The sequence below is a fragment of the Hyaena hyaena genome, unplaced genomic scaffold (genome assembly GCF_003009895.1).
Source record: "Hyaena hyaena isolate Hyena2069 unplaced genomic scaffold, ASM300989v1 scaffold_141, whole genome shotgun sequence".
Lineage (NCBI taxonomy): Eukaryota > Metazoa > Chordata > Mammalia > Carnivora > Hyaenidae > Hyaena > Hyaena hyaena.
The window spans coordinates 2,166,714-2,178,986 of record NW_024080773.1 but is presented as its reverse complement, the minus strand read 5'-3'; the positions used below and the strand labels follow the sequence as shown (position 1 = coordinate 2,178,986).

At 49.7% G+C, this 12,273-nt stretch overlaps 1 protein-coding gene across 4 annotated transcripts in view; it reads left to right on the top strand.

Annotated features, from left to right (window-relative positions):
• Positions 1 to 12,273, top strand: part of SGMS1 (sphingomyelin synthase 1) — a 262,857-nt gene that overhangs the window by 238,707 nt on the left and 11,877 nt on the right. For all 4 annotated transcript variants that reach the window (XM_039238521.1, XM_039238522.1, XM_039238523.1 and 1 more), the window contains one exon: positions 5,171 to 5,288. In XM_039238521.1, coding sequence (XP_039094452.1) covers positions 5,171 to 5,288 — 118 coding nt within the window. The remainder of the gene's footprint in view (positions 1 to 5,170; positions 5,289 to 12,273) is intronic.

Sequence of the window (12,273 nt, the reverse complement as noted above, 5' to 3'; positions counted from 1 at the left end):
AGCATCTGACATCATCCAGGGACCCCAAGGGCTGGTACCAAGGAGGGAAAGGGAGGGGAGCAGAGTTAAAACCAGTTGGAGTTTGGAGAGGCCCCTGGGTGGCTCAGTCGGCTAAGCGTCTGACTTCAGCTCAGGCCATGGTCTGGTGGTTTGTGGGTTCGAGCCCCGTGTTGGTCTCTGTGCTGACAGCTTCAGATCCTGTCCCTCTCTGCTGTTCCTCTGCTCTTGTGTGCTATCTCCAAAAAAAAAAAAAAAAAGGAAACAACTTTGGCGTGACTGTCCACAGTGTGGGAACAGGGCAGGGGGTGGTGAAGACATTAAAACAGATGGGATGGAGCACGCCAGGGAACTTCTTCAGAGTCTCCTGCCCACGGCCGTAACGACAGCGTCCCGTGAACCAAGCGGACCGAATGGCCGTCACAGAGCTCCTGCCTGAGGCGGGAGGGACTTTGCAGGGTAGATTCCAAGGGCCCCCGAGGACAGCGGCTGGAACAGTGGGAGACGAGGTTGGACAGAGGCAGGCCAGGCCGTCCCGGGCCTCCCGGGCTCGGTAAGGTCTTGGGATCTGATTGAAAATGTATTTGAAGGGGTTCAGAGGACGTGTTCTGTTTTTGTGCTTCCAAAAAAAAAAAAAAAAAAAAAACGATCCTGGTGGGTCCATGTGGAGGCATGGGTGGTTTCAGGGACAGCAGGTGGAAGGTCATCATGGGGAGGTCCAGGCGAGATGGGATGCCAAGGCTTGGCTGCGTTCCAGATCCATGGATCGAGCCCCCAGCGCATAAGCACACGTGGCCGGGCACCGTCTACAAGCAGAGACGGGCGCTAGATGCCTTTAGGGCAGGAGGTCAAGAGGGGTCTGTTCTAGTGCCATGGCAACCGCTGCACCTGTGAAATTATTATCAAAATTCTTATCATTTAGAGTTCCGGTCCAAAGGAAGTGTGACGTAAAACCCTAACGTAGCGAGAAATCTGAGTTAAATAGATTTTTAAACAAAACTTAAATGTGTCAGGACATCGCCTCAGCTATAGGTGCACACAGTGTGTTCTCCAAGTAAAATTGGGGTTTTTTACACAATTCGACGCCATCTCCTCAGTCTTTTTGCCTTGTGTGGTATGTTTATACTTCAGTGTAAACTCAGAACCTCCGTTTCCCCATCTGTGAAATAAGGATTGCATTGCCTTGCCGGTTGCTTTAGAGCTAAATGGCATAGGGCTTGGCATGTGGGAGAAATCTGGCAAAGCCCTGGCTACTGTTCACGACAGCCTGGAAAACACCTCAAAGCATTTCTCTGATTCATAAGGAGGCGGCAAGGTAAGGTGATTTCCTTTTGCGGTGAGGAAGGTGATTTCCAAGGACACTAATTGAGATGGCCCAAGTCCCCGAGGGAGCCTTCGTTAGAGGTCGAGCACCTGTGCGATGCACTCAGACCCACGACTGCGCCGGAGATGCGAGTCTCCCTGCCCGATCCCGCCACGCGTGCTTCTCTTGTTTATTGCCTCTTGGATTATTGCTTACTCTACCTCTGTGTTTCAGAGCCCGTTTGGTTCCAAAAACCAGAAGCTTCCGTAAAGAGCAAGCAGACCAGGTCTGAGCTCTGAACGCATCGCTGGAGGTTTTCTGGCTGTGGATTAGTTGACAAGAGACAGCTTGCGGGAAACAAAAGACCTTCCCCATGTTTTAATTCCGCACTGTAGTGTGCTGATGTCTTTCAGCCGTTTTTTCTGTAGAGCTTGAGACCGTTGTGCCAAAGGCCACAACCAGCCTAATTTTGGTAGTATTTATCCAGGTTCTGAGCACCTTTTCCTTTCCAAGTTAGGGACATTAAAAAGTTTAACAAAGTCACCTGTTCTAGACCTGACGTGCTCTTCTGACAAGTCTTACAAGTCTTTAACACTTTCTGTAAAATAGTAACGCTTGTATTCCTGTGTCCTTATAATCACATTTCCCAAGTGTGGATTCTTTTTCTCTCTCTCCATCTCCGGGAAAGTAGTAAGAGCCTGTTACTTCAGTACTCACACACAATAGATAACCACGGCCAGAGACGAGTACTGATGAAGTCATGGTCCGGGCAGTGTGAGTGGACCGGGAACAGGCTTCTGTCCCACGTAAAAGGAGAGATTGCCCCGGGCGAGAAGAACCCTCTTGTGGCCTCGAGGATTACAGCAGTGTTGTGCTTGGCATCTGCTAGATTTCTTGTGATATTAACACTTTCTCTGTGGCTTTCTTGTTGCCTTGTTACATTTTTAACTACTTTAAACCTTTTTAAAAAACACATCTTGAACTTTTGTCGTCCTGATTCTAGTATACGTATGCTGGAGTGAACACACACATCTTGAACTTTTAAACCTCTAAGTAAGGGGCGCCTGGGTGGCTCAGTCGGTTAAGCGTCCGACTTCAGCTCAGATCATGATCTCACAGTTTGTGGGTTCAAGCCCGGCCTCGGACTCTGTGCTGACAGCTCAGAGCCTGGAGCCTGCTTCAAATTGTGTCTCCCTCTCTCTCTCTGCCCATCCCCTGCTCATGCTGTCTCTCTCTCTTTCTCTCTCTCTCTCTCAGAAATAAATAAAAAATTTTTTTTAAATTTAAACCTCTAAGTAAGTAAAAAATTCTAATGGGTGACGTTTTCGATTAGGGAAATCAGTGCCTTAAGTACATACACTTCTTTGAAACACTTTTATAACCTACTTTTTTAAGTTTGTGAGGGGAGATCCTGGATTAACATTATATATTGAAGATATTCTAAGATTAATTTTTAAAAGATTAAGTGATTCTTACAGCCACTTTCACAAGCAACTTGTGACCTTGTCAGTACTGATGAAGTCACATGATAAATTCATTATATTTTTTTACTTCAAGTCAAAGAGTAAATGTGACTGAATTCTCAATGTTTGCTACCATTAATTTATTTCCTTTTTTTTTTTTCAAAGTTTACTTTTTTTGAGAAAGAGAGAGAGAGAGTACAAACAAGGAGGGGCAGAGAGAGAAGGAGAGAGAGAATCCCAAGCAGGCTCCAAGCTCAGTGTGGAGCCTGACATGGGGCTCAATCTGATGACTGTGAGACCATGACCTGAGCCTAAATCAAGAGTCAGATGCCTAACTGACTGAGCCACCCAGGCACCCCTTACTTTAAAATTTTTTAAAAATCCTGGGGCACCTCGGTAACTTAGTCGGTTGGGCATTCAACTTAGGCTCAGGTCATGATCTCACGGTTCATGGGTTCAAGCCCTGCGTCAGGCTCTATGCTGACAGCTCAGAGCCTGGAGCCTGCTTCAGATTCTGTCTCCCTCCCTCTCTGCCCCTCCCCTGCTCATGCTCATGCTCTGTCTGTCTGTCTGTCTCTCTCTCAGAAATAAATATTTTTCAAAATTATAATATTTTAAAAATCTGAATTGTAATCTTTACCCAAATTAACTGATAGCAGTCACTTTGTTTTTCTTCCCCTAAAGAGATAAACAGATATAGATAAACAGTTTTCTATCTTAGGTCTTTCTTGTGTACTTCAAGTGAAATTGCAAATAATTTCGGTTTGTTTGGGCTGGGTGGCTAGAGAGGGCATTTCCTTCTGAAGAAAGATTACCTTTATATCTCACAGTGTAAAATTCACTTTGGTATTTCAGGTGTTCTTGGTCAGACGTCTATGGGGTTCATATTGTCCTCTAGTATTGCTCTTCTTTGTATTGTTTCATTATATTGTGCTTTTTGTCTCACTGGGAGGCGCATACCTTTACAAGACAGCTTTACGCTGAATGGATTCTTGCATTTGGAGCTGGCACGCACAGCTTTGCTAAGAGAAAGTAACACCTCCTCTGTGGGGAGCAGTTCTGACCTAGTTTCTGAAATCTGGTTGAGGGGGTAAAACACCCAGACCCCGTCCATATGTCCAAAGTAATCTACACCAACAGGTGCAGTTAGGAATGAAAGGCCAGTGCAGTCATGTCAGTTATTTGTTTTAATTTCTCATTCACACCGCTGACCCGTTATTGAGCCCGTTAACTTTTGTTCCTCTCGTTAACACCGAAAATACAGACGACACCAAGTTCTCTTTCTAGTCCGCACTGCAACGGGCGTGTCCATCCTAAGAATCGAGCAACACTGTAGAGTGACGGAACACCCAGTATGTGAGTGGAAAGCCTCGCATCTCAGATTTTTGTGTGTGTTTAACTCCAGCCGTCCCAGGCCAAAGAAACTCTTGAACTGCTCATGGCGGAGAGGGAGGAGCCCACAGGGCCTGTGGAAGAACAGGGTAGATGTAGGAAGGGAGGGGACTTTTTCGTCCGAGGAAACCCTGAAGTGAGTGCAAGTTAATCTAATTGAAGTTGACCTGTGTGGACCTTGATGCCAGCAGCTCTCAAACTCAGTACTCTGTGCACGTGTGCACCTCAGGTAGCCCATTAGAAAGGCTCCTCAGGGTGAAGTATGCTGTGCACGTGTGCACCGCAGGTAGTTCATTAGAAAGGCTCAAGGCTCTGTGTCTATATCCTGATTGTTTTGTCATCCGTCCACGTAACCATCGTGCGTGTGTGACAGGGCTTTCCATACAAGATTTCTGACATCATTACCTCGGGTTCACAGATTCGGAGAGGCTGTCGGGGATGTCCATGGCTGGTCCCACAGCCACATAGCTAGGAAACAGAGAGAGGTGGGCTCACATGCTACATGCTGTCTCCCAGGCTCTTTCCTTTGACACTCTGCCCTCTCAGAGATTAGCTAAGAGAATCCGTTTCTGGGACGTACGTGTGAAATTGTTCAGTGTCCTTGACCCATTTCTTGTCAGAAAAATTTTGAATTCACACTTCAGTGTCATTTCAGTTTCTGATATCTTCCCTTTTATGGCAGAAGAGACTCCCCACATTTTAACCACAGACAATCAGCTGTGACGGGTCAGAATGGGCCCCTCTTACACATTAGGTGAACGTCCGCTCAGGTCTAAGGCCTCGTGAAGCCTAATTAATAGCAACAGAGCATTTAGACTCTCTGGGCCAGTTAATAGTAAAAATAAAAAACCACAACATCGTCCTCAACGTCCTCACCTTACTCTATTGGCTTCGGTTACAACGTCCTTATATCAGGCCCTCAGGTAACTCGGGTTGGTTGGTTGGGTCGAGTCAGTAGAACGGAAATGAACCTGCGGAGTTTCTTGACTGAGTGCCCTGTCTTCCCCTTTTCCAGGTCTATTATCAGCAGGAGATTCTTCTGCATAGTCGGCACGCTGTACCTGTATCGGTGTATCACAATGTACGTGACCACACTCCCGGTGCCCGGCATGCATTTCAACTGCTCTCCCAAGGTACGCCTTCGCTCGCTGTCACTGCCCTTCACCCCTGCCTGTCCTCTGTGCCCGCGGTTCTTTGACTACTACCGGAGGTGGAAGTGTCTTTAGAACACAGTCGGGGCGTGTCCCTGAGCAGCGTGGCCCCGCGCCCCGCCCCCTGCCCCAAGTCCCCAGGCCCCCCACCCCCACCCCCCACAGCGCTCCCCGGCTGCGAGCCTCTATGGCCTGGTGAGCACCCGAGGCCGCCGAGCTCTGTGTGTGGGTGTAGCTCTCTAGTTTTCCTGCCACACTTTTAAAATATCATTCGCTCCCTTGACACGGATCCAAGAGCTTTTGTTTGCTTTTTCCCTGTCTTGGATGGAAAGTTCGGCTTCCAGTGATATTTTTTCCTTCTTTCTATTAATGCCTGCGGTGGCCATCTCTAAGGGCAGAGCGGAGACGCTGTCCCCTGTCCCCTAGCCCCTCCACCCACCCGAACAGGATCACTGTTCCCGGAGGCGCCTTGTGGCCCTACTGATCTCTGATGGCACAGAGACCTTTCCTTAAAATAAACCCCGTGTCTCTCTTGTGGTCTCTGTTTTTCCAGTGGGTTCACAAAACAACCCTTTACCTTTCAATGCTTCCAGCTAGGGAGATCACTGGAGCTTTTAAAATAATGAGCAGAAGACCGAGTTTTAAAAATGTTGCCTTGCACCAAAGCTCTAATGCAGTAAGCAGAGGCCGGCGCCCTCGGTTAGGGTGGGGGAGAAAACGGGATGCCCCGATGTGTTTGCAATGATTTCTTCGCATCGCACTCATGTTGGTGAAATGCCCAGACCCTTTCAGCTCCCTCCCTTTTTACGTTTGTTCTTTCTGGAAGAGTCTCTGCTGGAACCGTGGGAGAGAGCTGAAAAATGTACTGGATGTTTGCAGTGATGTCGTTCTCATTTGACAGTTTGAATCCGCTAAGTCACATGCTTGCTTACTGCTTCCTCTTCCTTCTAAGACTTAGGGGTGAGCTCAGGAGGGTCGCAGGGCCCCTGCTTTTCTCTTGCCCCGTGTTCGCTTCAGACTCTTTGCTCTGGAGAAGCCACCTCAGGCCCGAGTGGTCCCAGCTTCCGCCCACCCCTCACAGCGACCCCACGCCCCTCCATCTTCCCCCTCGTGCCCTCTGCCTCCCCGGAAGCCAGCTTCCCATCTTCTGTGGCCTCCGGGAAACCCCTGGAGCGCTTGCCTGGGGCTGCTGGGCTGTAGGAAGGACCTCACGGTGCGGCCCGGCGGTGTGTGCAGACGCTGGGTGGGAGGCTGCCTTGAGGAGCAGCATGCCCTCAGCAGTAGGCTCACCTTGGAGCTTGGATGCGCCTCGGTTGAGTTCAGCCTCTTAAAAGAAGTCCGCGTGCGCCTCGGGCAGTGTCTCCAGCAGGAAGCGTGGCTCAGGGTTAGGGGGATGTGCCGTGAGGCCAGGCCCGCAGACCCAGATCCGCCATGAAGGCTCATGGCACGTGGCCACGCTCCCTGCCCCGATCCCTACTCTGCTTCTCCTTGCGGCCTCTCTGGCGTCCCGTGCCATCCCACATCTGGGGCCACTGGCACCCACAGGCTGCCTGGGTCCTTGGCAGACCCAGCCAAGTTCCCATGGCTAGAAATAGTTGTGGTTTTTCCCGGTAGAGACAGAGGCCACAGCGGAACTGTGCGCGCGCGCACACACACACACACACACACAAAGTGCATCAGTTTATGGTGTGGCCGGAAATCCTGCGCCGTCCCTCATGAAGGTCACTTAGAAACTGGGGTTTTTTAAATAAAAGAACACAGGAGGGAATGAAATTTGAGCACAGCTTAGCAACAATAATTGGTTAAAATGTGTTAAATCTAATTACTTATTTTGTAGAATAGGCTCTTGGAAGAAGGGATTCAGAAAACAGTTTTTATGCCAAAACTGTTCATAGGCGCCTCCCAGAGTAGAGAACCTCATTTATGGAAGCTGTACTGACCCAGCGCCCAGACTGTGATTATCAAGACTGGCTGCGTTAGCTTCGTTTCATTTTATTTCTAAGTATTTAAAAAAATATTTAAATGTTTTTAATGTTTTTTATTTATTTTGGAGAGAGTGAGTGAGAGCATGAGCAGGGGAGGGGCAGAGAGAGAGAGACACACACACAAAATCAGAAGCAGGCTCCAGGCTCTGAGCTGTCAGCACAGAGCCCGGTGCGGAGCTCAAACTCACAAACCATGAGATCATAACTTGAGCCGACGTCAGATGATTAACCGACTGAGCCACTTGGGTGCCCCTTGAAGTATTTTAAAACAGGCCTCACACAATGCCATTTCACGGCTACATACTTCAGTATGCATCTGAAAAGTTTGGACATTTTTTGGATAACTTTCATGCTGTTGGCATAGTCAACATAATCAACTATAATTCTTTGGTATTGGCAATTCAAAGTTCATAGACTATCTTGATTATCTTAAAAATGCCTTTAAAAAAATTGGTTTGTGCCAAGTTAGAGGAGCCAGCGTCTTTACATTTAGTTCATCTGTCTCTCCAGTCTGCAATTGTAAGACGTTCCTTTCTTTCTCCCTTGTTTCTGACTTCAGCCCCATTAGTAACCCATAGACATCACAGCAGCTGTTCCGGGGCGGGGCAGTAGGGGATCCCACATTCTGGATTTACCCGTTAAGCCATTTTCTCTCCTCCATTTTTTCTCTAAAGAGAAAGCTGGCTCTGGAGATTTGATTCTAGATCAGTCATACCTCCGTCCGCAGCAACGGTCCCCAGGAGAAAGGGAATGGTTGCTGAGGCTGGACAGAGGAGTCGGGGAGGCCAGGGCCACTGCTGGCATGGCAGGCCAAGCTCCAGGAAGTCGAGCGGCCGGTCGAGGGCTAGAACAGTGTCAGAAAGGGGAGAAGGGGGCACTAGAGGGGGACCCCAGACCCGAGAGTGCTGCCCACAGCCAATCAGGATTGAAAGGAGCTCCAGGAAGTGACCCCATGCGGTGCTGTGTGTGGTCCCTCCATAGCCCCTCCTCTTCATCAGTCTCCCCCTGAACCCCTGCACAGAGAGGGGGCCTCTCACCCCCTTAGAATACAAACCAACTGAGGAAAGAGTGGCAGGAAGAACTGAGGTCAGAGTCAGGAATATCTCACACAACTGCTTCCCAGCCCTGGCAGTTTTGTTGACCTTGTCAGTGCCTCAGTTTCCTTAGTGGCCACACAGCACTAAGTGACACTTTCTGGGTCTGCCTGAAGGAGCTCTGGGGGAGACGGTGGCTCTGTCAATAGAAACTGCCAAACGCAGGTTATCGTCACCATGCTTCATCCCTGCCCCCCTCCTGTCTGGTGAACGTCTCACGTGTGTGGCGATCCTGTGTGGTCATGTGTGGTGATCGTGTGCGGGTATGTATGGTGACCGTGTGTGGGCGTGTGTGTTGATAGTGTGCAGGCATGTGCGGGCATATGCAGTGATCGTGTGCATTGATCATGTGTGGTGATCCTGTGCAGTGATCGTGTACGGGCGTGTGTGGTGATCCTGTGGTGATCATGTGCGGGCGTGTGGTGATCCTGTGGGGTGATTGTGTGCAGGCGTGTGTGGTGATCAGGGGAGGAAGGAGGAGCGGCCTCCCTCAGTGCACCCGTCAGAGCTGAGCCCCCCATAGACATGCAGAGGGGAGTTGGTGTGTTCAGCGGCTCTGCTAGGAGTTCCTGGGATGCACATGGCCTGTGGCCTAGTGGGTGTGAGCCGGCCTGACACAGTCATTGGTCCCATTAACGTTATCAGAGCTTTTCTGCCAACAGCGCATGAACCAATCAGAACACAGCCTCCTGTCCTCTCATTCCCATCGTTTGGATTCAGTTTCTTTCTTTCTTTTTTTATGTTTTATTTATTTCTGAGAGAGAGAGAAACAGCATGAGCAGTTTGGGAGGGTCCGAGAGAGAGGGAGATACAGAATCTGAAACAGGCTCCGGGCTGTCAGCACAGAGCCCAACACGGGGCTCAAACCCACGAACTGCGAGATCGTGACCTGCGCCAAAGTTGGACACTTAACCGACTGAGTCACCCAGGTGACCCTAGAATCAGTTTTTAAAAAGAAAACAGAAAGACGGAAATATTTGCAAATTCTGGGGTATCCTTAGCTCTCTGTAGGAAAGTTTGCTCTGCCTGTCGGAACAAAGTAAGACCCGCTTGGGTCCCCAGGTCCACACTAGCCTGCGGCTGATGGAGGAGAGACTGTGGGCTGTTTTCAGCTCTGACTCCAGGAACCATGCGATGGACTCCGTGGCGGAGATCAGGGTGAGGTGCGTCCTGGGTTCTGCTGTGTGGTCTCCATGGTGACCTTGGAACAGAGAGGGTCACGGTCACATCACAGCAAGGGCACTCAGCTGGCTGGGGCCGTGATCTGACATGGTATCTTCGGTGACGTGGGTCTCTTGAACTGGGAAGAGCACTGATGTTCTTTCCTCCCCCCCCGCCCCCCATCATGCACTTGAACGTGGCCCGCTGTTGGACAAGCTGTGTTTGGGTGGCACCTGGGGTTCACTGTCCAGCAGCAGGGACAGAACGACCTCCATGCTCTCCTGTCCACGTCCCAGAAACCAGAAGGAGCCGGGCTCCTGCTCCAACTCGCAGCTGAGCCGAGGGACCCCACCCTTGCTCTGTGGGACCTTGTGGCCTATTCTGGTACTTTCTCGGGTTCTCAGGGGGACTCCCAAGTGTCAGGCGGCCCTGCATGCTCACCGATCCCAGGTTGTGACTAGGACCCACGATCTTGTTGGCTGTGAGAACACGGCCTACGTCCATTACCAAAGTGGCTCCATGTCCTTCAGTGGAATCATGTGGAATTTAATTAGTGAGCGATTTCACCTAATTTTCTGCTTGCTGCCCCATTTCTTACCGTCACTGTGACCCTCCTTTCCGTTCCTTCTCACTTTTAACTATTTCTCACAAGTAATTTCCAGAACCTTCCCTATCCCAAGGCTCTTCCTGTGGCTGCCTCCACTGTTCTCTTCCTTTTGAAGGGACAAAAAAAAAGGAAAAGAAAAATACAGTGAATTGTTTCTTCTTCTCTCTTAAAAAAGATTTGTTTCCATTTTAAAGAAACTACACATTTATTACAGATATAGTGAGAAAAAATACAGGAAGAGGAAAGCTTTTACAATCACTCAGAACCCTGTTTACTGTGAATGTTTCCGTATGGTTGTTAGTTCTTTATGCATCTTTGTCTTATGTATTTCTGATCATGCTTTCTGTGCCATTATTCCTGTTTCCTTATAGCTTACCCTCAATACGTGCAGTTTCACATTATTTTATAAGCCGTAGAGTTTCGGCGTGGTTTTATTTAAAGGACGTCACCAGGGAGCCTCACTCTCTCGGGTTGCAAGGCAGGGAGATCATTTCCTGAACGAGCATTTCTAGAGTGTCTGCCCTGTGCAGAGTGGGATTTGAGGATACACAGATTGATACCACAGGGGCTCCCCGTGGGCACCCAGCAGATCCCCCTGACCTGCCTGTGGCCCCCGCAGAAGGTCACAGATTTTGCTGGGTGTCAGCCATCCCCATCAGGTCTCAAAGGGATGAGTAGGAGTCTGCCAGGTGGAGTCAAGGCGCAGAAAAGTGTAGAGGGGGCCTGGGGAAGGGGGTGTCCCTGCGCATGGGACCCAGTGGCGTGTGGCCAGGGATGGAGCCAGAGAGGTGCTGTGGGCGGACTTGGGGTCTCCTCACCCTTGTGAGTAACTAGGCTGCAGGGGAGGGTGTAGCAGGAGGAATGTGAGATGGTTTCCTGTGTCCCTTCAGGGGACCCTCCAGCTCTCTGGGAGGAGGAGGTCGGAGGACTCGCCCAGGTGCCAGATGCCGGGTCCCTGTTCTGAACGCCCTGTTCTTATTCAACCATCCCGGGGGTGGGGGGACTTGCAGTTAGTTCAGAGCCACGCCCCCCCCCCCACGCCCGCCTGCCTGCTGTCCCCCAGATACCATCAGTGTTTAGTGATGGGGCAGCGAGTCTGGCCATGTTTCTGTCCGGTCATGAGGGAGGCCATGAGGCCACCTTGCCACTGTGGCCTGAATTAGAGGTGAGGCAGAGTTGGCTGTGGTTGGGGGACACTGGGAAGGTGACAGATTTTCCACATGGCAGCAGCCATCTAGCGGGAGCAGGTCACCAGGCTCAGAGAGCGCTCGGTAGACACCCCAGGGAGCCCCACAGGTGGCAGTGGATGGGTCTCCACGAAGCATTTTCCACTGCATCAGAGTACGGACAGGCAGACAAAGGGACTCGTGTCCTGAGGGAGGGGTCCCAGAGCTGCCGGACCACCGCAGGCCACGGTGTCCCCTTGAGAAGCCTCACTTCTGCTGGAAAGGTTCCCACTGGACATGTCTGAGATAATTGCAGTATCACAGTGAAATAATGACATTAGTTGATTATAATACATTAGCTTAAAAAAAGCTTTTAAAATTAAGGGAGAAAAAAGGTAAAAGAAAATCACCATTTACAACAAGTATAGTAGTAATTCAAGCAGAAACCATTATTGGTGCTAAGGCCATTGGGCAAAAGTTTGGGGCATAATACTTAACTAATTTAGAAAAGACAAACTGCTTATTAATTATAAAGGGGCAGAGGTGTATTCAGCAGAGAAATCTGGCAGGCACGCTCCTATAGCCAAGTGATCAAACCAGTCACAGGACAAATGATGTGAGATGGTTTTTGCTGTGATGTGCAGAGAAGGGCCCGTCATTTCTGTAATATTCCTGCCAATAACATTTCACCTGGATTTGAACACAATCAGATAAACCCAAATGATGGACATTCTATAAAGAAATGAAGTGGGACTCTTCAAAGATATCACTGTCATAAAAACAAAGACCGAAAAACTAGCAGACTGGGAGGAATTAAGACTATGATAACTGGGGCATAAGAGCCATGAAGGGCACACGTGCAGAGACATCTTAACCAGGGCCATACTGCCTCGTTGTTAACATTTAGGAGTGTAGTGGCAGAGGAGAGCTTCCTAGCATATTCAGCTTGTCCTC